Source organism: Dipodomys merriami, unplaced genomic scaffold (assembly GCF_024711535.1).
Source record: "Dipodomys merriami isolate MVZ:Mamm:240054 unplaced genomic scaffold, mDipMer1.0.p SCAF_151, whole genome shotgun sequence".
NCBI lineage: Eukaryota > Metazoa > Chordata > Mammalia > Rodentia > Heteromyidae > Dipodomys > Dipodomys merriami.
Genome location: NW_027202838.1, coordinates 2,584,710 through 2,612,255, shown reverse-complemented (window position 1 = coordinate 2,612,255; position 27,546 = coordinate 2,584,710). Strand labels below are relative to the sequence as shown.

Sequence of the window (27,546 nt, the reverse complement as noted above, 5' to 3'; positions counted from 1 at the left end):
TTCTAAGCAATGTCATTTTAATGTGAATTTAATTATGAAGTTCTTCTTTCGTTCACTCATTTTCCCATCTGTCCATTTAGAGAGAAGTATCTGAATTCCAGGACTTTGGGTAGAATGATCCATTTTAAAGGTAATGATGTGAAGACTTGTTTTACTCTAGAAAATTCATTGCTTCTGAGTTGGTTTATCACAATATGGCACGTTTTCAACAAGAAGATCTTTCCTGGGGACCAATTCTGAAAGAAAAACAAAATGGATTGTTAAAATGAGAATTCATGTTTAATCACTGAAGTAGAAGTAAATGCAAATTACACACACTTCCCCTCACATCTCTGAGTTATGAGGTTTAAGGTAAATCTTATTTATTCTAGTTAACGTATTAAGGTAGAAAAATGATTCTAAATAGAGACATTTAAGAGGTTTCTCTTGGAGCTGAGAAGGTGGTTCAGTGGTAGAGTGCTTGCCCTGAATGCATGAGGCCCTGGGTTTGATTCCTCAGTACCACATAAGCAGAAAAAGCAGGAAGTGGCATTGTGGCTCTAGTGGTAGAGCTCTAGCCTTGATCTGAAGAGCTGAGGGACAGCGCCCAGGCCCAGAGTTCAGGCCCCACTACCAACAACAACAAAAAAAGAGGGTTCTCTTTTTAGATTATAGAAAAACATAAGTTGGTTATAGAAAAACCAACTTAATTCTTTATCATTTATTTAACACAACTAATTCAATATCTTTGTAGAATTAAGCTACAACACACTGCCATCTGATTACCAACAATTACAACTATCAGCTGGATAGTCTATTTACCTACTAAAGAAAAAGAACACCCTGTGTATGTACATGTATGTGTGTGCATACATTGTATACGTGTGTGTGCACTTGGGGCTTCAACTCAGGTCTTGGGCACTGTCCCTGAGCTCTTCAGCTCAAGGCTAGCACTCTATCACTTTGAGCCACAGTTCGTTTTTGAGTGGTTACTTGGAGATAAGAGTCTCAGAGACTTTCCTGCCTGGGGGCTGGCTTTGAACTGGGATCCTCAGATCTCAGCCTCCTGAGTAGCTAGGATTACTGGCTTGAGCCACCAGCTCCTGGCTGTATGTCTTGTTTTTTTACACTCTTGGAATCCAGCAGGAATACCTTTTTAATTTAGATATTCCAAATTTATAGAACAATGGTTCTTTTTTTTTCCCCTTTCTTTTTTGGGGGGTGGGGTGGGGCTGGGCACTGGGACTGAACCCAAGGCTTCCCACGTGATAAGCCTGTGTGTGGTATCTACCACTCAGCTACAGCCTCAACACCTACAAGGAAGTTCTGACCAAGGGAGTGTGCGCTGTCATGCCAGCTGGAAGATGGAATGTGGTGGATGGAAGCCAAAGATGCTAAATTTTTATGTGTGGGACAGTCCAGCACAGTGAACGTTCATATCCAAAATGCCAACGACGGGCTGGGGGTGCAGCAGTAGTACAGTGTGTTCCCAGCACCTCTGCCCCAAAGCCAACAGTGCCCTCTTTGAAACCACTGCTAAACAAGAACAAAATATTGAGGCCAAGCTGGGTGCTGGTGGCTCACGCCTGTAATCCTAGCTACTCAGGAGGCTGAGATCTGAGGACTGAGGTTCAAAGCCAGCCTTGGGCAGGAAAGTCCATGAGATTCTTATCTCCCATTAACTTCCAGAAAACTGGAAGTGGTACTGTGGCTCAAGTGGTAGAGTGCTCGCCTTGAGCTGAAGAGCTCAGGGACAGGCCCAGGCCCAGAGTTTAAGTCCCATGACTGACCAAAAAAATAAATAAATAAAGCCGGTGTAGTGGTTCATGCCTATAATCCTTAACTAAATTGAGAGGTAAAGATTTGGAGAATTGTGGTTTGAGGCTACCCCAGGCAATAGTTTGTGAGACTCCCCCTAATCTCAACAAATAAACTGGACAGGATACTGTTCATGGGCACCAAAGAGGTGGAACATGCAGTGGAGGCCAACAGTAGGGTAAAATTTGAGATCCTATCTGAAAACAATACAATGAAAAAGACCTGGACCTGGCTCAAGGGGTAGAGTTAGTGCTTAGTAAGCTCAAAGCTCTGAGTTTAACCCAAGTACCACAAAAGAAAAAAGAAGAAAGGAGGAAGGAAACCAGGTGCCTGTGGCTCACGCCTGTCATCCTAGCTACCCAGGAGGCTGAGATCTGAGGATCACAGTTCAAAGCCAGCCTAGGTGGAAAGCCTGTGAGACATTTTTTTTTTTTTTGGTTGGTCATGGGGCTTGAACTCTGGGCTTGGGCGCTGTCCCTCAGCTCTTTAGCTCAAGGCAAGTGCTCAACTGCTTGAGCCACAGTGCCACTTCTGGTTTTCTAGTGGTTTATTGGAGATAAGAGTTTCACAGACTTTCCTGCCTGGGCTGGCTTTGAACCACGATCCTCTCAGATCTTAGCCTCTTGAGTAGCTAGGATTACAGGTATGAGCCACCCGCACCAGCCCTGAGACTCTTATCTCCAGTTAACCACCAAAAAATGGGAAGTGGTGCTGTGGCTTAAGTGGTAGAGCGCTAGCCTTGAGCTGAAGAGCTGAGGGCCAGCGCCCAAGCCTACAGTTCAAGCCCCACAACTGACCAAAACAAGAAAGAAAAAAAAAAGAAAGAAAGAAAGAAAGAAAGGGGCTGGGAAGATAGCTCGGTGATAGAGTGCTTGCCTTGCATGCATGAGGCCCTGGGTTTGATTCCTCAGCACCACATAAACAGAATAAGCTGGAAGTGGCGCTGTGGCTCAAGTGGTAGAGTACTAGCCTTGAGCTGAAGAGCTGAGGGACAGCGCCCAGGCCCTGTCCCATGACTGACCCCCTCCCCCCCCAAAAAAGTGAAGAGAAAAGACAAAAGGAAAGAAAAGCTGGGAGCCAGTGACTCCTGCCTGTAATCCCAGCTATTCAGGAGGCTGAGATATGAGGATTGTGGTTCAAAGCCAGCCCAGGCAGGAACATCTGTGAGACTCTTATCTCCTCACCAGAAAATGGACTGACAAAAAGAAAGAAAGAAAGAAAGAAAGAAAGAAAGAAAGAAAGATATTACCAAAACAAAATGGAAACAAGAGTTTTTTCCTTTGTTGGTGTCATTGTTTTCATTTTTTCTCTTGACTGTTTAGGTGTCTTCAGGAGGGTAAGGAGGGCACAGAAATGGAGGGATAAAGGATGAATAAATGCAGCAGTAGACACTATGTTGAAACTAGACACTAGATACTATGTCTATTCACTAGACACTATGTTGAAAATGAATTATACAACTTAGGGTGGGTGGGGATGGGAAGGTGACTCAGTGGTAAAGTGCTTGCCTTGCATGCCTGAGGCCCTGGGTTCGATTCCTCAGCACCCATAAGCAAAAAAAAAAAAAAAAAAAAAAGCCGGAAGTGTTGCTGTGGCTCAAGTGGTAGAATGCTAGCCTTGAGCTGAAGAGCTGAGGGGCAGCGCCCAGGCTCAGAGTTCAGGCCCATGACCAGACCCAAAATAAAACAAAACAAAAACAACTTAGGGTGGGGTGAGAGGGAAAATCTGGAAGTAAGGGAAGGGGTGACATTGTCCAAAAAGAAATGCTTATTACCTGACTTATGAAACTACAACCTGTCTGTACATCACCTTCATAATAATAATAATTTTTTTTTGGTCAGTTGTGGGGATTGAACTCTGGGCCTGAATGGTGGTGTCCTTCTGCTCTTCAGCTTAAGGCAAGTGCTTTACCACGTGAGCCACAGCACTTCTTCTGGTTTTCTGGTGGTTTATTGGAAATAAGAATCTCACAGAGTTTCCTGCCCAGGCTGGATTTGAACCATGATCCTCAGATCTCAGCCTCCTGAGTAGCTAGGATTACAGGTATAAGCCACCAGCACCAGGTTTAATAATAAAAATTTTAAAAATACAAGAAATTCATCCCAAAAGTTAAACTGTTATTTTTACTTAATAAAGAAAGGAACTAATCTTACTAAAAATAATGCTCTTATCAACTACATGGTAAATCTATCTTACCAAAATGAAAACCAGTTATTATTAAATCTGTATTATTTAGTCATTCTTTATATCTCACTTGCTTTTCTCAGATCTTTGGATATTTAATTAGAGAGTGGAGAATGTGTTTCACTTATCAAAAAAAATATGCCTGTGGCTGAGAATGTGGCTCAGTGGTAGAGCACTTGCCTTGCATGCATGAGGCCCTGGGTTCGATTCCTCAGCATCACATACACAGAAAAAAAAAAGCCGGAAGTGGTGCTATGGCTCAAGTGGTAGAGTGCTAGCCTTGAGCTGAAGAGCTGAGGGACAGCGCCCAGGCCCAGAGTTCAGGCCCCACAGATCCAAAAAGAAAAAAAAAAAAAAATGCCTGCGGCTAGAAATGTGGCTCAGTGATAGAGTGCTTGCCTAGCATGCATGAAGTCCTGGGTTCGATTCCTCAGTACCACATAAGCAGAAAAAGCAGGAAGTGGCACTGTGGCTCAAGTGCTAGAATGCTAGCCTTGAGCAAAAGAAGCTCAGAGATAGTGCCCCTGAGTTCAAGCCCCAGTATTGGGGGGGCGGAAAAAGTGCTTGTTTAATTTTAGAAATTATATCAAGAAATAAGAAACACAAATGTGAATATATAAGTTTCACTAGAGAAAGGGGGTATGATATTATATGCTTTTATATGCACATATGGAACTGTCATACTAAACTCCTATTGATTGACTGATTGATGTGGTTCTAGGATTTGAACTCAGGGCCTATTACTTACTAGGCAGGTGCTCTATTGCTAAGCCATGCCTGCAGGCCAATAAAAAGTCTTTCATACCCAGGCTCACACCTAGAATCCTAGCTACTCAGGAGGCTGAGATCTGAAGATTGAAGTTCAAAGCCAGCCAGGGCAGGAAAGACTGTGAGAGTCTCATCTCCAATACAATTCTCATAAAAGACCAGAAGTGGAGCTGTGGCTCATATGATAGAGCACTAGCCTTAGCCTTAAGCAAAGAGCAGCTCAGGGACAGCACCTAGGCCCTGAATTCAAGCCCTAGGACTTGGGGGTGGGGGGGGAGGGAAGAGTTTTTCTCTTCAAGGACTTCAGAATCTAATGGGCAAGACAAACAACAAATGACAACATAGCATGTTAGAAACATGCTTTTACAGGAGAATGAAAAACAAAATGACTAAACCTACCTTTATTATTTCAGAATATGCTTACTCTGAATAACCAGAAGTTCAACAATGTGGGAGTTCATTTTCTCACATTATCAGGAAACACAGCTGAATGCCCTGGGTCTAGCAAAATCCTTGACGCTTCTAGGATTCCATGACTCTTTTTTCCTGGTGTTTTGTAGCCCTTCTTGGTAGGAGGCCTTCACTGCGGCAGTCAATGCATGCATACTCCAGGTAGGCAAAGGAGAAGGGCCATGGGGCAGAGCCCTTCCTGCTCATTCCTTTTTAACAGGAAGACAGGATTTTTTTGGAAATAAAACCCAGAACACTGGTCTTATGAAGGCCAGACAGATAGCATGTAGTCTGGGATATAACCTTCTTTTTCTTGTCATATCCCTTTAGCTATACACACACGTGCATGTATACCCCTCTTCCCACTGTAGTAACTTCCACTTCCCACCTGCATCCTGAGATCTCATGCAGATGGGCAGAGGATGTCTGGTGGCTGTGCCCAGCAGCCTTGGCAGATTGTGTGGTAGACACCCACTGGAGTTAAGTGAAAAACAGACAGTAGAAGAAAAACAAAATGTGCAGTCACAGCTCCACAGAAAATCCTCAATCCTGCAGCACAAGAAGAGCCTTGTCAAGGAGTTGGGTCAGCAATCCGGCAGAACCTGACTGTTTCTGTTTCTGGTGGAGCTCTGTACTTCAGAGCTCTAGGTCCTGAAGTCTCAAAGCCAGTCTTTCTGTCTAGAAGCAGAGCTACAGGGGCAGATGTTCTTCTGGGTTATGCAAGTTTCCACAATCTACTTCTTGTTGTCATGCATTCAAAGGCTTATGAATTAAAGAAAGGTAGATAAAGCCAAGCACCTGTGGCTCACACCTGTAATTCTAGCTACTCAGGATGCTGAGATCGGAGAATCATGGTTCAAAGCCAGCCCAGGCAGGAAAGCTTATGAGACTCTTATCTCCAATAAACCACCAGAAAACCCGAAGTGGCTCTGTGGCTCAAGTGGTAGAGTGTTTGCCTTGAGCTGAAGAGCTGAGGGACAGCGCCCAGGCCCAGAGTTCAAACCCCATAACTGACCAAAAAAAAAAAAAAAGTCTCACAGACTTTCCTTCCTGGGCTGGCTTTGAACCACAATCCTTAGATCTCAGCCTCCTGAATAGCTAGATTACAGGTGTGAGCTACCAGTGCCCGGCTTTCTGTGATCCTTTTTTTTTTTTTTTTTTTCCCACTTTTTGTCAGTCCTATAGCTTGAACTAAGGGCCTAGGTGTGGTCCCTGAGCTTTTTCACTGAGGGCTAGCCCTACCACTTTGAGCCACAGAGCCACTTCCAGTTTTCTGGTGGTTTATTGGAGATAACTCTCAAGGACTTTCCTGCCCAGGCTGGCTTTGAACCACAGCCTCCTGAGTAGCTGGTGCCTGGCTTGTGAGACTCTGATCTCCAATTAATCACCAGGAAACTGGAAGTGGAGCTGTGGCTCAAAGTGATAGAGCGCTAACCTTGAGCACAAAAGCTCAGGAACAGTGCCCAGGCCCTGAGTTCAAGCCTCATGACTAAATAAATAAATAAATAAATAAGCTAAATAAGCCTGGGGTTTCCTGGCAATACAAGCCTGTCAAAAAACATTACAGATTTTGAATCTTTCCAGTTGTCCCAGGTACAAATAGCCACAAGCAAACATCTTGTTCTAATGTTTAAGCATGATTGTCATCCTTCCATAGTGGTCTTTTCTGCCCACCTTCATAATCTTTATCTTGAAATCACTTCTTTTGTGTTTTATTTTGGTGGTACTGGGGTCTGAATTAAGAGCCTTGTGCTTGCTATGTAGGTGCTCTATTGAGCCACACCCCCAGAACCCCCTCCCTTCTTTTGCTTTAGAATTCAGAGATGTTGTTTACAGGTTCTTTGGTCTGTATCAGCCTCAAGCTGAAATTCTCATGGACTTTTCTGCCTGGGCTGGCTTTGAGCCATGATCCTCAGATCTAAGCTCCCTGAGTAGCTAGGATCAAAGAAAATCTTTACAACAAGTTTTTCTGTATTCACATGTTGCTGACACTGTAACTAGGCCTATATACATTACATAGCTATAAAAGCACATTTACATAGCTATACACTAATTTTCACTGAAGTTGATTTCATTGTAAGATCCTTGAAGTAGTCCACAGTAGATCAAGGAACTGTAACACTGACCTTGCCAGATCTTTAAGAAGGAAATACACTGAGATCACAATTTATTTCCCGTAGTTCAGGCCTCTGAAAAGGTTGATTGACTGTGAGCATATTAAATGCATTATTTAAAAAGCGACTTTTTCAAATAAAAAGCTTTTAGCCCAATTAAAGATCGAAGTCAAAATCTGAGCCAAGATTTAAAAGAAAATATTACAGATAGCATCTATTACAGTGAGGGAATCAAAGAGACATCTGGGTAGAAGTAATGTACATGACATTAAGATATTTGAGTCTGAAGTTGCAGACATATTGCTAAATATATCAGGCACATAAGCAAAATGCTAAGTTGGAATTGGGGAACTTGCACTGGGCACAGTGTTTTCCCCGAGGACCTGTCTCTGACTCATGTCTCCTCCCCAGTGCCCCTGCTCCAGGATGGTACTGTAGGGACAGTGAAGGAATAGTTTGTGGATGCGCTTCTCCACAAAAAAAAAAAAAAAAAAAAAAAAAAAAGCGCGAAAATAAGCTAAGAGACAAGGCTCAGCAGCAGGGTTCAAGCCCCAGTACTACTAAAAAGAAACAGAGCCAGGAACCAGTGGCTCATGCCTGTAATCCTAACTACTCAGGAGGCTGAGATCTGAGGATCGCTGTTCATAGCCAGCCCAGGCAGGAAAGTCTGTGATTCTCTCTTATCTCCAGTAAACTATCAGAAAACCAGAAGTGGCGCTGTGGATCAAGTGGTAGAGCCCTAGCCTTGAGCTGAAGAGCTGAGGGACTGCGCCCAGGTTGATTTCAAGCCCCACAATGGACAAAAAGAAAGAGAGAGAGAGGGAAAGGGAAAGGGAAAGAGAGAGAGAGAGAAAGGAAAGAAGGAAGGAAGGAAGGAAGGAGGAAAGGAAGGAAGGAAGGAAGGAGGGAGGAAAGGAAGGAAGGAAGGAAGGAAGAGAAAGAATAGAAAATAAACATTTAACATAAGGAATTCTTCCCATGATTGAATGGTTCTTTCTATACTAAAGAACCTTGAAGTAAGCTGGGTGCAGGTGGCTCACATCTGTAATCCTAGCTACTCAGGAGGCTGAGATCTGAGGATCATGGTTCAAAGCCAGCCCAGGCAGGAAAGTCTGTGAGACCTTTGTTTTTTGGTCGGTCGTGGGGCCTGAACTCTGGGCCTGGGCACAGTCCCTGAGCTCTTCAGCTCAAGGCAAGTGCTCTATCACTTGAGCCACAGTGCCATTTCCAGCTTTTTCTGCTTATGAGGTGCTGAGAAATCGAACCCAGCGCCTCATGCATGCAAGGCAAGCACTCTACCACTGAGCCACCTTCCCAGCCCTGACTGTGAGACTTTTATCTCCAATTAACCACCAGAAAATTGTAAGTGGCGCTGTGGCTCCGGTGGTAGAGCGCTAGCTTTGAGCTGAAGAGTTGAGGGACAGCGCCCAGGCCCAGAGATCAAGCCCCACATATGACAAAAAAACAAACAAACAAAAAAAAAAAAAACCTTGAAATCACTTGAAATAATTCAATTGCCTTTTTTTTTTTTTTGTACTGGGCGTTTGTACAGTACCTATGTCCTGTACAGTACCTACAGTCCTGGGTTTTTGTTTTCTTCCTTTGTTTGTTTTCAGGACAGGGCCTTGCTTCTCACCAAAGCACTGTGGACCTGCTTCAGGCTTCTTGTAGTTGCTAGGATGACAGGTATAGGCTGCCAGGTCTAGCTTCGTTTCTACGGAGTTTGGCCTGACATCATGATCCTCCCAATTCTGGCCTCTCACATAGCTTAGAGACAGGCCACTCTACCAAAATATGTGCTGAGAAGGGGACTCACAAACATTTACTCATCGTCTGGCCTTGAATCACAATTCTCCTCATTCTTAGCCTCCCAAGTAAACTAGGATTATGGGAATGAGCTACTGGTACCAGTTCAAACTGTTGTTTTTACAAGGAATAAAAGGACAAATTGTTCAGATGAGAAATTCTTTTCAAAATTCAATATGTAATTTCCAACATAGATATTACTTGGAATAAAAAAAAAGGAGATTTAGAGCTCACGTATACAACATGCTGGTTATTCTTACAGGTAATAAATCATTTTTATCATTTTTTTATCTCTATTATTTTCCACTAAGGCATCATTTGTTAGAAACACAAAACCACATAACCACATTTTTTTTCTTACCAAGTTTTAAAAACATAGGTTAAAAAAATCTGTTCCAATACCAGGTGTCAATGACTCACACCTGTAATCCTAGCTACTCAGAAGGCTGGGATCTAAAAAAAAAAAAAAAAAAAAAAAGAAGGCTGGGATCTGAGAATTGAGGTTCAAAGCCAGCCACATTCAAGTCTGTGAGACTTTTATATGCAATTAACTACCAGAAAACTGTAAGAAGTACTCTGGTTCAAAATGGTAGAGCAAAAAGAGCTCAGTGACATTGCGCAGGCCCTGAGTTCCAGCCTCAAGACTCACACGCATACATACACACACACACACACACACACACACACACACACACACTATTGTTAAGTGTATTTTACCATGATTTTTAAAAACAAACAAAACAGTACCTGGCCCCTGGCTTTAACTGATTGAGAGCTATGGCCTGTGAAATTAACTCCATGTTAACGTGCATTTTTTGACAAACAGGACAACGAGCTGTTTTCAAGTAGAAAAGATAATCAAAAGTTAAGATTGTGACCTGAGGACAATGAATAGCTTTGTGTCTAATAGAAGCAATCCTCCCACATTGTTCTCTCTAAATCTGTCAGTACTGACGGACTGTACCAGGCGGGAAAACACCAGTGTACCACAGTCAAGACATCGTGGCTTGTGATCACAAAGGGAACCACAGACTGACAGATGAGATCCTAAAGTCCAGAAACACACGCACCCAGCTGAAGCTATTTGATTCTATAATCAATGTGACCAACAAGGGAAAGAGAAGACTTTTCCAGAATAACCTCTATCTCACACATATCAACTTTGGTTAATAGAAAGAACAAAATGAAGGGGCTCAAACAATAAAATAAGGAAGAAGGCACAAGAGAATCTCTTCATGTCCTCACTTGATAGCTTTTTTGTTTTTGCTTGGAACTCAAAATCCTCAGTGGTAGAATGCTTGCCTAGTACACATGAAACCTTGGATTCGATTCCTCAGTGCCACATAAACAGAAAAAGCCAGAAGTGGCGCTGTGGCTCAAGTGGTAGAGTGTTAGCCTTGAGCAAAAGAAACTTAGGGACAGTGTTCAGGCCCTGAGTTCAAGCCCCAGGACTGGCAAAAAAAAAAAAAAAAAAAAGAAAAGAAACTTCACTGAAAGATAACATTACTGAGACAAGGACAGGTCACAATGGAGAAGATTCTCCTATAATATATATCAACAAAATATTGGACTGGGAATGTGGCTTAGTGCTAGAGTGCTTGTCTAGCATGTATGGAGCCCTGGGATCGATTACCCACTACCACATAAACAGAAAAAGCCAGGAGTGGTGCTATGGCTCAAGTGGTAGAGTGCTAACCTTGAGAAAAAGCTCAGGACCGCTGGATGCTGGTAGCTCACACCTGTAATCCTAGCTACTCAGGAGGCTGAGATCTGAAGATTACTGTTCAAAGCCAGCCCGGGCAGGAAAAGTCCATGAGACTCTTATCTCCAATAAACCACTAGAAAACTAGAAGTGGCGCTGTGGCTCAAGCAGTAGAGCACTCGCCTTGAGCTGAAGAGCTGAGGGACAGCAACCAAGCCCAAAGTTCAAGCCCCACGACCAAAAAAAAAAAAAAAAAAGCTCAGGGATAGTGCCCAGGCTCTGAGTTCAAACCCCAGGACAGGCAAAAAAAAAAAAAATCTGCATTTAGAACATGGAAAGAATTCTTCCAAGTCAATACTAAAAAGGCAGACAACCCTTTAGGAAAAGATAAATGAGCAAAAGACAAGCAGGAACTTCATCAAAGAGAATATTCAAACGTCCATTAAACAGGTGCTCTATTCCTTCAGTTAGTTACTAGGTACATGAATGAAAGTAACTATGATGCACTGCACAGGGACCAACAAGGCTACAGAGACACATGCTGCTAAGTCTGAGTGAGGACTGAGGACAAGTGGAGCTTGTGCACTTATTCTGCAGCTGCTCACGGAGTCAGAACAACTTTGGGAAACTGCTATGTGAAAAACCCAGATCCTAGTATGTAGACATTTTACTTCGACTATATATTAGCTCTGAAGATGTGTGTCGTAATGCACATATTACTACACACATTTCCCCACCAAAATGCGTGGTATTCATAAGATCATTAACCACTATAGTCTTGAACTGGGAAAAACCTAAACCACAACATAAGGATAAATTGTGACATGGTGATAAGTCCAAACAGTATTTGCTATGACATGGAGGAATATGAGAACGTAAATGAATCTCACAAATGTAATACTGAGATAAAAAAGGGCCAGACAAAATGAAAATCTTGTATGACTCCATTTCTATAAAGTTGAACACCTTTGTTTTGGTACTGCTGGTTGAACTCAGGACTTTTTGTATGCTAGGCAAGTACTCTATCATGAGCAATATCCCAACCCTTCAAGTCCTTTATATATAAAACTTAAAATCTATCCTGTTGAAATTGGGAGCTAGTGGTTCATGTCTGTAATTCTAGCTACTCAGGAGGCAAAATCAAGGTTAAAATCCAGCCAATGGAAAAAACTCCACAACTCTATTAAAGGCTGGTGTGGTAGCTTATACCTATAATTTCAACCACTTTGGGAGGTACAGATTGGGAGGGTCTCAGTTTGAGATCAGCTAGTACCAAAAGAAAAGCTAGAGAGGGGCTGGGAAGGTGGCTCAGTGGTAGAGTGCTTGCCTTACATGCTTGAGGCCCTGGGTTCGATTCCTCAGCACCACATAAGCAGGAAAAAGTTGGACACGGCACTGTGGCTCAAGTGGTAGAGCGCTACCTTTGAGCTGAAGAGTTGAGGGACAGTGTACAGGCCCAGAGTTCAGGCCCCACGACTGACCAAAGAAAGAAGAAGAAGAAGAAGAAAGATGATGATGATGAAGAGGAAGAGGAAGAGGAAGAGGAAGAGGAAGAAGAAGAAGAAGAAGAAGAAGAAGAGAAAAAAAAAGAAAAGCTAGAGAGAGCCAGGTGCCCATGGATCATGCCTGTAATCCTAACTACTCAGGAGGCTGAGATATTATGATTACAGTACAAAGTCAGCCTGGGTAAGAAAGTCCGTGAGATTCTCATCTCTGATGAACCACCAGAAAGCTGGAAGTAGAGCTATGGCTCGAGTGGTAAAGTGCTAGCCTTGGGCAAAAGAGCTCAGGGGCAGTGCACAGGCACTGAGTTCAAGCCCCATGACCAAGGTGGGGAGGGGCAGGCAGGGAAGCTAGGGAGAACCCATTTCAACAAATAAGCTAGGCATGGAAGTTTCACGCCTGTAAATCCAGCCATAAGGGAAGTGTAGACAGGAGGACTGCAGTTCAAGGGCAGCCCTAGGAAAAAAATCTGAAATGATAACTAAAAGTACAAAAGGCTGGGGGCATGACTCAAATGGTAGACTGCTTTCCTACCAAGTGCAAGGTTCTGAGATCAAATTCAAGATCAAATTTATTTACATAAATAAATAAAACAAACAAAGGTATAGGATTTGTTCAGTATGTCAAAATGCACTGCGGCCAGAAATCATCGTTCTTTAAGTTTACTTACTCAGTGTGTTGTGGTCTGTGTGAATTCCTTGTATGACAGATGTTCTGAGGAGCAGTTCAACGTCAGAACCTATTTTCATCAGCTGTTGAGAAAGCCAGTGTGAGTTCTTAGAGGGTTTCATGACTATGTATTGTTTTGAAAACTCTAGCTTGTTTGGTTTTGTTCATCATGGGGCTTGAATTTAAGGCCTGGGCATTACAAGCATGAGCCACCAGAGCCTAGCTGAAAACTATAGTTTTATATAACAATTCCTTTTTAGTTAGTGTTGCTTTTAACACTTTACAGTATACAAAGCTCAAATATTTTGGGATAATTTTATAACTCTTATCTATCTACTCCATATTTTGTTCCCAAACAGATTCAGAATGTTTTGTTATAATGTACATTTGAAAACTGGAAGCGGTGCTGTGGCTCAAGTGATAGAGTGCTCTCCTTGAGCTGAAGTGCTCATGGACAGTGCCCAGGATCAGAGTTCAAACCTTATAACCAAAAAAAAAAAAAAAAACGTGAGGGCTTTAGGACTTTTTTTTTTGTCAGTCCTGGGGCTTGAAGTCAGGGCCTGACCTCTGTCCATGAGATTCTCTGTGCTCAAGGCTAGTGGGCTACCACTTGAGCCACAGCGACATTTACAGTTTTCTGTTGATTAACTGGAAATAAGATTCTCACAGACTTTCCCGCCCAGGCTAGCTTCAAACTGTGATCCTCAGATCTCAACCTCTTGAGTAGCTAAGATTACAGGCATGTGCTATTGGTACCCAGCTTGGGACTTTCTTTATAGAGCTGGTTTCCTGAACACAGTCTGTTCCACGTTGGCTCTGTCATTAGAGGCATAGTGTAGGTTAACCATCTTCTCCTCTAGCATTAGACCTCATGTGCAGAGTGAGAAACGGGCCCCAAACACTGGTTCTCTAGCTCTGGGCCCCTGAGAGATTGAAGATCCCTTCAGGGATCTGTGAGGACAAAATTCTTTTTCTGTATTGTTTAAGTGTAAATGGAAGTATAACTTCCTCCATAAAAATAGCCTTTTAAAGACAGGCACTGGAGGCTCACATCTGTAACCCTAGTTACTCAGGGGGCTGAGATCTGAGGATCATGGTTTGAAGCCCACCCAGGCTGGAAAATCTAAGCGATTCTTATCTCCAATTAAACACCAAAAAGCTGGGAGTGGAGCTATGGCTCAAGTGGTAGAGCACTAACCTTGAGTGAAAAAGCTAAAGGAGGGGGCTGGGAGCGTGGCTCAGTGGTAGAGTGCTTGCCTTGCATGCATGAGGCCCTGGGTTTGAGTCCTCAGCACCACGTGAGCAGAAGACAAAGAAAAAGCTAAAGGACAGCACCTACACCTTGAGTTCAAGCCCCAGAACAGGGGAAAAAAAGGTTAATTTCTTGAAAGAGCTTTGAGAAACTATGATTACTCAGACCAAGGTATTTGGCAGATTAGTTGTTATTATTATTATTATTGTTATTATTATTATTATTATTATTTTATGTTTTGGGCAGTCCTGGCGCTTGAACTCTGGGCCTGGGCGCTGTCCCTCAACTCTTCAGCTCAAGGCGAGCGCTCTACCACTTGAGCCACAGCGCCACTGCCAGTTTTCTGAGTCGTTTATTGGAGATAAGTTTCATGGACTTTCCTGCTGGGGCTGGCTTTGAATCATGATCCTCAGTTCTCAGCATCTTGAGTAGCTAGGATTTCAGGCTTGAGCCACCAGTGCCCAGCTAGTTATTATTATTATTATTTGTGTGTGTGTGTGTGTGTATGTGTGTGTGTGTGTATGTGCTGGTCCTGTGGCTTAAACTCAGGACCTGGGTATTATCCTTGAGCATTTGCTACCACTTAAGCCACAGCTCCATTTTTTGCCTTTTGGTGGTTAATTAGAGATAAGAATCTCATGGACTTTCCTGCTTGGATTGGCTTTGAACAATGATCCTCAGCCTCCTGAATAGCTAGGATTAGGGGTGTGAGCCACTGGTGTGCAGTTGGCAGATAATTTCTTGAACACGAGTGAAATGTGTTTGTCTTGAGAAAAACCAATTGACAATATATGCTGACAATGATAAAATTCCAGCTTTCAAGCAAAAATTGGAACCATGTAATTGTAACCCCTCTGTACAGTATGTTCACAAATAAAATTAAATTAAATTTAAAAAAAAAACTGGAACCATAGAGCTACTTGTATGTGCTATGAGCTTGGAAGCTTCCTGGTACTAAAAGGATTTTTCTAATAATATGGTACTAAGGCCGGGCGCTGGTGGCTCACGCCTGTAATCCTAGCTACTCAGGAGGCTGAGATCTGAGGATCGTGGTTCAAAGCCAGCCCGGGCAGGAGAGACCGTGAGACTCCTATCTCCAATAAACCACCAGAAAACTGGAAGTGGCGCTGTAGCTCACTGGGACAGGGCCCAGGCCCAGAGTTCAAGCCCCACGGCTGACCAAAAAAAAAAAAAATAATAATAATATGGTACTAACAGCTGTAATTATAATATATAATGTTTTTTTTTTGGGGGGGGTCCGGTCGTGGGGCCTAAACTGTGGGCCTGGGTGCTGTCCCTCAGCTCTTCAGCTCAAGGCTAGTGCTCTACCACTTGAGCCACAATGCCACTTCCGGCTTTTTTCTTTTTGCTTATGTGGTGCTGAGGAATCGAACCCAGGGCCTCAGGCATGCAAGGCAAGCGTTCTACCACTGAGCCACCTTTCCAGCCCATATGTAATGTTTTTTGCCAGTCCTGGGGCTTGAACTCAGAGCCTGGGATCTATCTCTAAGACTCTCTGTGCTCAAGGCTAGCACTCTACCACTTGAGTCACAGCGCCACTTCTTGCTTTTTCTGTTTATGTGGTACTGAGGAATTGAACCCAGGGCTTCATGCATGCTAGGCAAGTACTCTACCACTAAGCAACGTTCCCAGTCCATAAGATATAATTTTAAGATTTCATATAATAAACTATATTCACTGTACAGTAGACTTGTGTATGTGTGTGTGCGCGCACGTGCGCACGCTGCTACTGGGACTTGAATTTAGGGCCTGGGTACTGTCCCTAAACTTTTTCACTCAAAGCTGACCCTCTACCACTTGAGCCATAGCTCCACTTCCAGGATTTTCTAGTTAACTGGAGATAAGATCCTCAGAGACTTTCCTGTCCCAGCTAACTTCTAACTGTGATCCTCAGATCTCAATCTCCTGAGGAGCTTGGATTACAGGTCTGAGCCATAGTGCATGGCTTACAGTAGAGTCTTGATAACTGGGGGTGAATGGTTCCTGGGGACTGCTGCTGAGGAAAACTTGTGAATGCTCAGGCGGTGCAATATAGTGCCTGACGCCTTTTTTCCTAGTGTCCCCAACTTCTGCTTAGAGACCTGCCACCTTTCAACAAACCTCAAGTTTTCAGTTTATCACTTAAATTAAGCAATTCACTTTTCCCTTGCTCTGTAGGTAGGTATAAGCTGCTTTGCGGGGAGGCAGATTTGTACAAAGGTCAGGACATAAAAACAGCAGCTCATACACCAAGTTAAATACAGGACTGCCTGAGAGCTTCTCCACATTAACTAGGCTGTGCAATTTTGTTTTGATTTCTCTCTCTCTCTCTCTCTCTCTCTCTCTCTCTCTCTCTCTCTCTCTCTCTCTCTCTCTCTCCTCTTCTCTCTGTTTCTCTGTGTCTGTTAAAACCATATATGATAAACTTGCAAATAAGATGAGCTTACTGTACTGCTTAGTGCATTTTCCCAACTGGTAGTGTATGATGTCACGAAATGTTGCATGAGTAAAACAAAGGAGAAAGACTAAAATCCATTGGTCAGAGAGTTTCAGGGGCTCATGGCTGTAATCCTAGCTACTTAGGTTGCTGAAATCGGGAGGACTGCATTTTAAGGCCAGCCCACTCAGCAGAAAAAGCTGGGTGTGTATGCACATGTCTGTTAGGCCAGCTACCATGGGAAGCTTAAGTAAGAAGATTGTGGCTGGGTTCTGGTGATCCATACCTGTAATCCTAGCTACTCAGGAGGCTGAGATCTGAGGATTGCAGTTCAAAGTCAGCCCTGGCAGAGAAGTCTCCACGAGACTTTGATCTCCAAATTAATCAACTCAAAAATGGGAAGTGGGGCCGTGGCTCAAGTGGTAAAGCCCTAGCCCTGAGCACAGAGAGGCCTAGGGACAGCACCCAGGCCCTGAGTTCAAGCCCCACAACCAACAAAAAAAAGAGGCTTGTGGGCTGGAAATGTGGCTTCGTAGTAGAGTGCTTGCCTAGCATGCACAAAGCCCTGGGTTTCAATTCCTCAGTACCACATAAAAAGAAAAAGTGCTGTGGCTCAAGTGGTAAAGTACTAGTCTTGAGCAAAAGAAGCTCAAGGACAGAGCCCAGGCCCTGAGTTCAAGGTCCAGGACTGGCAGAAAAAAAAAAGAAGAGGGTTGTGGTTGCAGGCCAGCATAGGCAAAAAGCAAGATTCTATCTCAAAAATTCCCAGAGAAACTGGGGGCTGGTAGCTCATATATGTAATCCTGCCTACTCAGGAGACTTAGATCTGAGGATCATGGTTTAAAGCCAGCTGGCACAGGAAGGTCCGTGAGGACTCTTATCTCCAATTAACTACCAAGAAAAAGCCAGAAATGGAGCTGTGGCTCAAATGGTAGAGGGCTAGGCTTGAGCAGAAGAGATCAGGGACAGTAAGCAGGCAGAGATCAAGCCCTAAGACTGGCAGGTACATCTACATACATGCACACAAATGTGCATGCAAACATGCAAACACACACACACACACACACACACACATACATGAGTAAGGAAGTTCCATCTAGGGTTCTGAGTTTCTATAACACCAACCTGCCTCAGGTGAAGAGAGGATTTTGTTTCTGCATTGGCTAAGCAGCACTTGCTTTGATCATAGCTACCTCCATGCTCTTGCCACAGGCAAGGGGCTATCTTCTAGGGACAGGGAAATGGTCCTGAATAGGTGAGCCACATCAAGTAAAGTGGAGGGTTTCAAGGATGACTTTCCTTTCAAATGACCATCTTTAGCAGGGCGCCGGTGGCTCACACCTGTAATCCTAGCTACTCAGGAGGCTGAGATCTGAGTATTGTGGTTCAAAGCCAGCCTGGGCAGGAAATCGTGAGACTCTTATCTCTAATAAACCACTAGAAAACCAGAAGTGATGCTGTGGCTCAAGTGGTAGAGTGCTCGCCTTGAGCTGAAGAGCACAAGGACAGCGCCCAAGCCCAGAGTTCAAGCCCCATGACCGACAAAAAAAAAAAAAAAAAAATCAAATGACCATCTATTTCCATCATTTTCTCTTTTTCAAAAAAATTCTAGGTTTTATTGGAATTGAAAATAACTGTACCTCTTCTATTTTCTTAGGAGAAGTCTCACTCTTGTTACTTTTGAATTCTTCATTGATCTTTATTCTGGCTGCTAGAGAAAAAAATATATATAAGGTTATTTGTTTTTCTTTTCTTTTCTTTTTTTGTCAGTGATGGGGCTTGAACTCTGGGCCTGGGCACTGTCTCTGAGCTCTTCAGCTCAACCACTTGAGCCATAGTGCCACTTCTGGTTTTCTGGTGGCTCATTGGAGATAAATGTCTCAAGGACTTTCCTGCCCAGGCTGGCTTTGAACCACTATCCTCGGATCTCAGCCACCTGAGTAGATAAGATTGTAAGTGTGAGCTACCAGCACCCAGCTTGGTTGTTTGTTTTTCTAACTTATAATTCCTGTCCCAATAATTTATATTATTTAAATGAATTTCTACATCTCTAAGAAAAGGTTTTGATTGTATGTAAAGCAAAGCATAAGAAAAAGTATTTAAAAAGTTTCATGGAGAGTTTTGAAAGGCTACCAAAATTTGCGGGGGAGAGGGGAGCGTAATATAAACTTTCATTACTCTATTTTTCTCTTGCAATTTTGTGTCCCTTTAGTCACTAGATTTTAATAAATTCAAATAAATATTTTTCTCTAAGTGTTTAGATTAAAATGTCTTTCATTTTCTTTCTTTCTTTTTCTTTTTTTGTAGGTTGTAGGGCCTGAAATCTGGGCCTAGGCGCTGTCCCCCAGCTCTTCAGCTCAAGGCTAGGGCTTTACCACTTGAGCCACAGTGCCACTTCTAGCTTTTTCTGCTTATGTGGTGTTGAGGAATAAATCCAGGGCTTCATACATGCAAGGCAAGCACTCTACCACTGAGCCACCTTCCCAGCCCTTCTTTTTTCTTTTTTGTGCCAGTCCTAGGGCTTGAACTCAGAGCCTGGGCCCTGTCCCTGAGCTTTTGGGCTTAAGACCAGCACTTTTGTGGCTTAAGACCATTTAAGCCACAACTTGACTTCTGGTTTTTTAGTTTAGTTTTGTTTTTGTTTTGTCGGTCATGGAGCTTAACTCTGCACCTGGGTGCTATCCTTCAGCTCTTCAGCTCAAGGCAAGTGCTCTACCACTCAAGCCACAGCACCACTTCTGGTTTTCTGGCAGTTTATTGGAGATAAAGAGTCTCACGGACATTCCTGCCTGGGCTGTCTTTGAACCATGATCCTCCGATCTCAGCCTCCTGAGTAGCTAGGATTACAGGCATGAGCCACCAGAGCCTGGCTTGGCTTTTTGGTATTTAACTGGAGAGAAGAGTCTCAGGACTTTCCTGACCAGGCTGGCTTGGAACTGTGATCCTCAGTTCTTAGTCTCCTGTGTAGCTAGGCTTTCAGGCATGAGCCACCAGAACCTGATTTTTTTCTTTTTCCAGACAAGGTCTCACTATCTAACCTACACTTATCTTCAAGTTCATATTTCTCCTGTCTCAGCCTCCCAAGTGCTGGAATTGATTTCATGAACCCAGACATGACAAAAATGTCTTTATCAAAAGTCAATAAAGGGCCTGGGAAGGTGGCTCAGTGGTAGAGTGCTTGCCTTGCATACAAGACCTCCTGGGTTCGATTCCTCAGCACCACACAAACAAACAAACAAAAAATCCAGAAGTGGCACTATGGCTCAAGTGGTAGAGTGCTAGCCTTGCACCAAAGAGCTGAGGGACAACACCCAGGTCCAAAGTTCAAGCCCCATGACTGACAAAACAAAAGTCAATAAAGACAAATGTATTAAACAATGTACACACATAGGTAGCTTAAAATACAAGAGTAAGAAGGACACATATATAATTTTTAGTGCCTTCATTCAGATAAAAATAGATTAAGATGGAAGTGGCGCTGTAGCTCAAGTGGTAGAGCGCTCACCTTGAGCTGAAGAGCTGAGGGACAGCGCCCAGGCCCAGAGTTCAAGCCCCACGACCGACAAAAAAAAAAAAAATAGATTAAGACTTTTGCTATACTATTTTGTTATATCATTTTATATCATTGAAGCAGCTTAATCCAATCTACTCAATCTTATATGCTGTTGTGAGCAACTGATGGAACAATCTGTATAAAGTTGCTCAGTTAGTATGCCAGAGCCCAGCTCCGAATTAGGAAAACTTAATTTCCTAAGTGGGGGCCACTTTACCAGACACCTTCTTAAGAAGGTTAAGAAATGTACTTAAGAGTTGGGCACAATGGCTCACACCTGGAATTCTAGCTAATCAGGAGGCTGAAATCTGAAGATCATGGTTCAAGGGTAGCCCACACAGGAAAGTTCATGAGACTCTTATCTCTACTTCACCACCAAAACGCCAGTAGTGCCAGTAGTGGAGCTATGGCTCAAGTGGTAGAGACCTAGCCTTGAGCAAAAAAGCTTATAGAGGGCTGGGAATGTGGCTTCCAGGCAGAGTCCTCGCCTAGCATGCATAAAGCCCTGGGTTGGATTCTTTAGTACCACATTAACAGTAAAAGTCAGAAGTGGTTCTGTGGCTCAAGTGGTAGAGTGCCAGCCTTGAGCAAAAGAAGCTCAGGGACAGTGCCCAGGCCCTGAGTTCAAACCCCAGGAGTGCCAAAACTAAAACTAAAAATAAAAAAAGCTCAGGGATAGTGTCCAGGCCTAAGTTTAAGCTTCAGTGAAACACAGAATGTGGATGTAAATTAGATTTGGATTGGATTTTCCTTCCATATCTGTGGAGACTTCCAGACTGACACAGATAATACGGTGGTATTTGGTCTTCCAGAGTGAAATTTTGTTTCCATAAAAGAAATTTGTTTACATAAAAGAAGACTCATGGCTTGAACCAAAGGCAACTCATGGCAAACACTGAAATTCTCACATGCGATCTTTTTTTCCTTTGGTCACGGGGCTTGAACTCTGGGGCCTGGGTGCTGTCCCTCAGCTCCTCAGCTCAAGGCAAACACTCTACCACTTGTGCCACAGAGCCACCTCTGATTTTCTGGTGGTTAATTGGAGATAAGAGTCTCATAGACTTTCCTGCTCAGTCTGGCTTTGCACTGTGATCCTCAGATCTCAGCTTCCTGAGTAGCTAGGATTTCAGGTGTGAGCCACTGGCACCTGGCCCAACCTTTTTTTTTTTTCTGATTCTTTGAGAAATCTTTATCTTTTTTTAAGTATATACTTCTGAAAGAAGTGTAGTATAAACAAATCTTTACAAAACATAATATTAAGCCAGGCACTGGTAACTTAGGCCTATAATCCTAGTTATTCAACAGGCTGAGATATGAGAATCTACAGTCAAAGCCTGCCCAGGTAGAAAAGGTCCATGAGGCTCTTAGCTCCAATTAATCAACAAAACAAAGAAAGAAAGAAAGAAAGAAAAACAAACACATCAGAAAGGGGCTGTAGCTCAAATGGTTTAATACTAGCTTTGAGCAATAGAAGCTTGGGACAGTGAGATTAAGCCCCAGGACCTGCACAAAAAACCCAAAAAACTTGGGGCGGGGGATGTGGCTTAGTGGTAGAGTGCCTGCCTGGCATGCCTGAAGCCCTGGTTTCAATTCCTCAGTACCACATAAACAGAAAAAGCAGGAATGGCACTGTGGCTCAAGCCTTGAAGGTCAGGGCTGGGAAGGTGGCTCAGTGGTAGAGTGCTTGTCTCACATGCATGAGGCCCTGGGTTCGATTCCTCAGCACCACACATGCAGAAAAAGCCGGAAGTGGCGCTGTGGCTCAAGTGGTAGAGCACTAGCCTTGAGTTGAAGAGCTGAGGGACAGTGCCCAGACCCAGAGTTCAGCCCCCACAACCGACCAAAAAAAAAAAAGAAGAAGAAGCTCAAAGACAGTGCCCAGGCCCTGGGTTCAAGCCCCAGGATTGGCAAACACAAAACACAAAATCCCCCAAACCCAAAAAAACAAACAAAATATACCATCAGAAGAGAGCCAGTGAAAGTCGTTCCCAAGCTGGCTTTTCATTACATAAGGTGGGTGTGGGGGTCTCCAGCCATTTAAAGCAAAGACTTAAACAAAAGGGAATACACACACACACACACACACACACACACACACACACACACACACACACACACACACACCACACACACACACACACACACACACACACACACACACACACACACACACACACACACACACACACATATTTTACCTTCCAATGCTCTGGTATCATTTTTAAAAACTTGCTGTCTGGTTCTGTGCAGTGTTTTAAAGAGCTGTAAAACCTGTTAAGAAAATCAGAATTCAGACCTCCTGAGAAAAAAATTTCACATTTTATATACTGGATTACAAAGATTAAACAATTTTCCTTTTCTATTTATTTCTCTTATATATATATGTGTGTGTGTGTGTGTGTGCTTTTTATTCCTATTATCTTAAATTACCTTTCAGAATAGCTTGTAAACATCAGGCCTTCAAAATTTAAAAACAAATCTTTCCAGCAGGTTGCTGATGGCTCACGCCTGTAATCCTAGCTACTCAGAAGGCTGAGATCTGAGGATCACAGTTCAAGCCAACCTGGGCAGAAAGTCCCCAAAGCTCTTACCTCCAGTTAAATATCAAAAAGTCAGAAGTGGTGCTGTGGCTCAAGTGGTAGAGTGCTCGCCTTGAGCACAAAGAGGCTCAGGGACAGTATCAGGCCCTAAGTTCAAGAAGGACCAGCAACACAAACAAACAAACAGAAACAAAACAAAAACCTTTCTCTTTCCCTTGTTTAGGGGCTGAGGTAAAGTACATCCATAGCATGAATGAGTTCCTGGGCTCCAACCCCAACACATGAGGGAAGAAAAAAAGTTTAAGCATTATACCAAGTCCTACAAAGCAAACAAAACAAAGTTGGGAATGGTGGTGCACACCTGTAATCCCAGAATTTGGGAGGCTAGGGATCCTGTCACAAGAAGTTCTCAAGTTCCAGGTTAGCCTGGTTTACATATGGTTTCAGGCCAGCCTGGACCACAGAATACGTGAGACCCTATTTCAAAACACAGGGCTGGGAAGGTGGCTCAGTGGTAGAGTGCTTGCCTTGCATGCATGAGGCCCTGGGTTTGATTCCTCAGCATCATATAAGCAGAAAAAAAAAGCCCGAAGTGGCGCTGTGGCTCAAGTGGTAGGGCGCTATCCTTGAGCTGAAGAGCTGAGGGACAGCACCCAAGCCCAGAGTTCAGGCCTACTACCGGACCCCCAAAAAAACCAAACACACAAACATGCAAAGAAACAAAGAACAAAAACAATACAAGGATGCTTATGTCATAATCATTTTGCCATAAACCAGTTTGCTAGTATTGTAAGTATTTGCTCTCTTTTGAAGAAACTAAAGCTTTTATCTGCTCTTCAAATCACACACATACAAAATCATGAACTTACATCTTAGGAGGGCTCAGAAAGAAAATACAATTTAGGAGAGGTAACTGATTGCTCACATGAGAAGTGGAGTACTGAGACAAAAGGGTAAGAAAAGAGCCTGAAAATTTAGTAAAAAGTCATACTGCCAGGCTGGGAAGGTGGCTCAGTGGTAGAGCGCTTGCCTTGAATGCATGAGGCCCTGGGTTCAATTCTTCAGCAACGCATAAGCAGAAAAAGCTGGAAATGGTGCTGTGGCTCAAGTGGTAGAGCGCTTGCCTTGAGCTGAAGAGCTGAGGGACAGCCCAGGCCCAGAGTTCAAGCACCACAATCAACCAAAAAAAAAAAAAAAAAAAGTCACACTGCCAAGAGACTTCAGTGACACGCTGAGGCTACCTCTCACTTCTAAGTCCAAAAAAGGTGCTAAATATTGTTCTCTCAATATTGACCTTCTTGGCCCATCAGCTGCACTGGACATTGATGAAAATGAACTTACTATTTCAAGGGAAGTGATGGGAGGGAATGAGAGGGAAAGATGAACAGCTGACATTAAGCAAAAGGAAAGAAATGTACATATCACCCAATTTGGAAGAAATAGTTGTACTGTCAAAGCTTATATTATCCACAAGCTTTATAAACCATGATAATGACAATATGCCCTGTGAAGGTTAAAATGTGTTTGTGACTTTAAGTATCACTACTCCCACAATACTGTGAAATTTATGTAATCACCTAATCTCAATAAAAATTATTTAAAAATATTGCCCTTCTCCCTACCTAGTGTATTTCTTTCTTTCTTTTTTTTTTTTTTTTGGGTCCGGTCATGGGGCCTGAACTCTGGGCCGGCGCTTTCCCTCAGCTCTTCAGCTCAAGGCTAGCACTCTACCACTTGAGCCACAGTGCCACTTCTGGCTTTTTTCTTTTTGCTTATGTGGTGCTGAGGAATTGAAACCAGGGCCTCATGCATACAAGGCAAGCACTCTACCACTGAGCCACCTTCCCAGCTCCTAGTGTATTGCTTTATAAAGGCAAAGTGATGCCTTTAGTATGCCCAGGTAGTACAGTACAGATAATTTATGGCTATTAGTACCTAACATATTGTGTGTTTGTGTACGTCCTGGGGCTTGAAGTCAGGGCCTAGGTGCTGCTGTCCCTGAACTTTTTTGCTCAAGGATAGCATTTTACCACCTGAGCCACATCTCTACTTCTAGATTTTTGGAGATAAGAGTCTCACAGACTCCTGCCTGACCTGTCTTCCAATGGCAATCCTCAGATCTCATCTGCCTAAGTGGCTAAGATTACAGGCATGAACACTCATCTTAGGGCTTCAATATAATAATAATTATCACTATTATTTTTATCCGTCTTGGGGTTTGAACTCAGGGCCTGGGCACTGTTCCTGAACTTTTTGGCTCAAGGACAGAACTCTACCACAGCACCATTTCTGGTTTCCTGGTGGTTACTTGGAGATAAGAGTGTCATACTCTTAGATCTCAGTCTCCTGAGTAGCTAGGATTACAGGTGTGAGCCACCAACATCCGGCTTCAATATAATTCTTGAATGAATAACCTGATAGAATTGTGTCTTTCCCTGCCCTGAGTTCAATAGTCCACGAGGGATGCTTGGTGGCTTATTACTGATGTATCATAAAACATAGCTTTTTCCCTTGCAGTGTTGTGGGCTGTGTGGCAACGACAGATTCCAATTGACCATCACGTCAATATTTAAAGCTAAGAGATGGTTGCCTGAGAACTGGGCACCAACAAGGAATACACTTGACTAGAAATGAACCTGAGCCCAGGGTCCCTACAGAGACTGGATCTGGGGTGCCCAAACACCCTCAGCCATCCCCCTTTCCCCGGTTCGGGTCTCACAGGTGTCTCGCTAAGTCCTTTTCCAAGGCATTTCGCTGGGGAATCTTTCCTTGGTTCCTCATCTCTAGATATGGGAACAAACATAACACTCGATTGGCAGGTTGGAACTTTCTCTTTTTTTTTTGTATAATGCTTTATTACAAAAGAAAGCACATGCAAACACTACACGTTAAAGAAAGCTAGGTGGATCTTAAATTCGCGTTTTGGGTCTTCATTTCCTGGGATGTGAAATGGGTCCTTCAGACAAATCAATACTAGTGAAGACGGATTGGGGGGGGGGCCACACCCAACCCATGTTTTGGCACGCGCGTGTGTACATGTCGGCCCCGGGGGCTTGAACTCAGGGCTTGGAAACTTTATCACGGAGCATTTCTGCTCCAGGCTAGCGCTCTACCACTTGAGTCACAGCTCCACTTCCGGCTTTTTGGTGGCTCTCAGGGGGCTTTTCCTGCCCAGGCTGGCTTCGAACCGCGCTCCACACATCTCAGCCTCCTGAGTAGCCAGGATGACACGCGTGGGCCGCCAGCGCCCTGTTTCCAAGACGAGTGTTTTTATCTCGGGTAACCTCCCCCTTCTCGGCCCCCCCCCCCCCGTCCCGGCCGGTGCCGGGCGCTGGGGCCCCACCCGCAGCCCCTCCCACCCGCGCACCTGCAGGCCCCCGACGGCCCCTCAGCGTCCTCAACCTCAACCCCCAGGAACTCCACAACCGTCCCCCAGTTGTGCCCTCCCCTCCCCTCCCCATCTGCATCCACCCCTCCCCAGCCCCTGTCACCTTCACCGCCTGACCCATGGCTCCCCACGCCGTCCCCGTCACCTCAGGGGCCGCCGGTTCACCCCGCCTCCCGGCAGCCAAGGGAGAGCCAGCACCGACGTCTCATTTCCCGAGGGCGCGCGCCTAACACCCCCAACCAATCATCATTCAGGATTTCCCCGCTAGTCCCGCCTCACGATAGCCAATCAAAGTCTCGCTCTCCGTGGCCACGCTCCTAACGCACGGCAACCAATCACCCTGCAGCGTGGCCCCGCCCCTTCAGCGGGATGCCTGTGAAACGTTTGCTAAGCGCGTCGTGACTCCATAAACTTCCCAGAGCGGCGGAGCCAAATGACAGACGGGAGAGCGGAAGTCACTCGGAGGCCATGTTTGTTAGGGGCAGAGTCACTTCCGGCCTGGAGGCTCTGGCGCCCAGCCTGCGTTGGTATTTAACCAGTGGCCGGTCTTTACTGCCAGTTGGGAATGAGGCACGTCTATTAAAATATTTTAGTATTTCCCAGCAGCGACCGTCTCCTTGGCAACCGTCTCCTTGGCAATGTGACAAAAACCAAGCCACCACTACCGCGGAAGGCATTGATTGGACACTTCCAGAAGTTCTGCAGTGCAGTCATTTTTCTCCTGTAAGGTGAGATTAAATAATTCACCAAATTACCAAAGCTAGTAAATCTGAGCTACGAATCCTCTGGGCCTGATCCCAGAGGCTAGTCTCACCCTCTGAATCTGCCTTATCTTGCCTCCTGCATTAGATTTGCAGAGCACTCAAGCAATTTAACTGCTTTGCTGGATGGTAATTAATTAGCAATGTCATCATCATGAACAACTATAAAGCATATTAAGTACCTTCACGTAGGGCCTTGCAAGCATCAAGATAAATTTCTGCCTAGAAAGCAGGTCTTGAGTTCAAAACCCAGATTTAAAAAGAAGACTAGGGAATGTGGCTTAGTGGTAGGTAGAGTGCTTGCCTGGCATGCATGAAGCCATGGGTTCGATGCCTCAGTACCACACTACAAAGAAAAAGCCAGAAGTGCGCTGTGGCTCAAGTGGTAGAGTGCTAGCCGTGAGCAAAAGCAGCTCAGGGACAGTGCCCAGGCCCTGAGTTCAAGCCCCAGGACTTACAAAACAAAAACCCTCACAATTTTGTTCTGCCCAATCATTTTTCACCTTCCCTCTGCCAACAGTCTAATATTAATTTTTAGATAGGTCAATTATTTAAAATTAAAAATTTAATTAAAATTAAAAGACCTATGGATCTCCAAGGCACTTTTCCTTCTTTATGATTT

At 44.0% G+C, this 27,546-nt stretch overlaps 1 protein-coding gene across 2 annotated transcripts; it reads right to left on the bottom strand.

Moving 5' to 3' along the window:
• LOC138827196 (complex III assembly factor LYRM7) lies at positions 1-26,387 on the bottom strand. 2 transcript variants are annotated; one of them, XM_070022690.1, is made up of 5 exons: positions 26,267-26,387; positions 22,434-22,506; positions 18,323-18,390; positions 12,995-13,076; positions 1-236 (listed from the first exon to the last, which is right to left on the bottom strand). In XM_070022690.1, the coding sequence occupies exons 1-5, from the start codon at positions 26,282-26,284 to the stop codon at positions 166-168; spliced, it is 312 nt and encodes a 103-aa protein (XP_069878791.1). In that variant the 5' UTR covers positions 26,285-26,387; the 3' UTR covers positions 1-165. The 2 variants fall into 2 exon arrangements, with proteins under 2 accessions (XP_069878791.1, XP_069878789.1); XM_070022688.1 differs by having other exon boundaries at positions 18,323-18,393; positions 26,267-26,385.
• Positions 26,388-27,546: the final 1,159 nt, after the last annotated feature.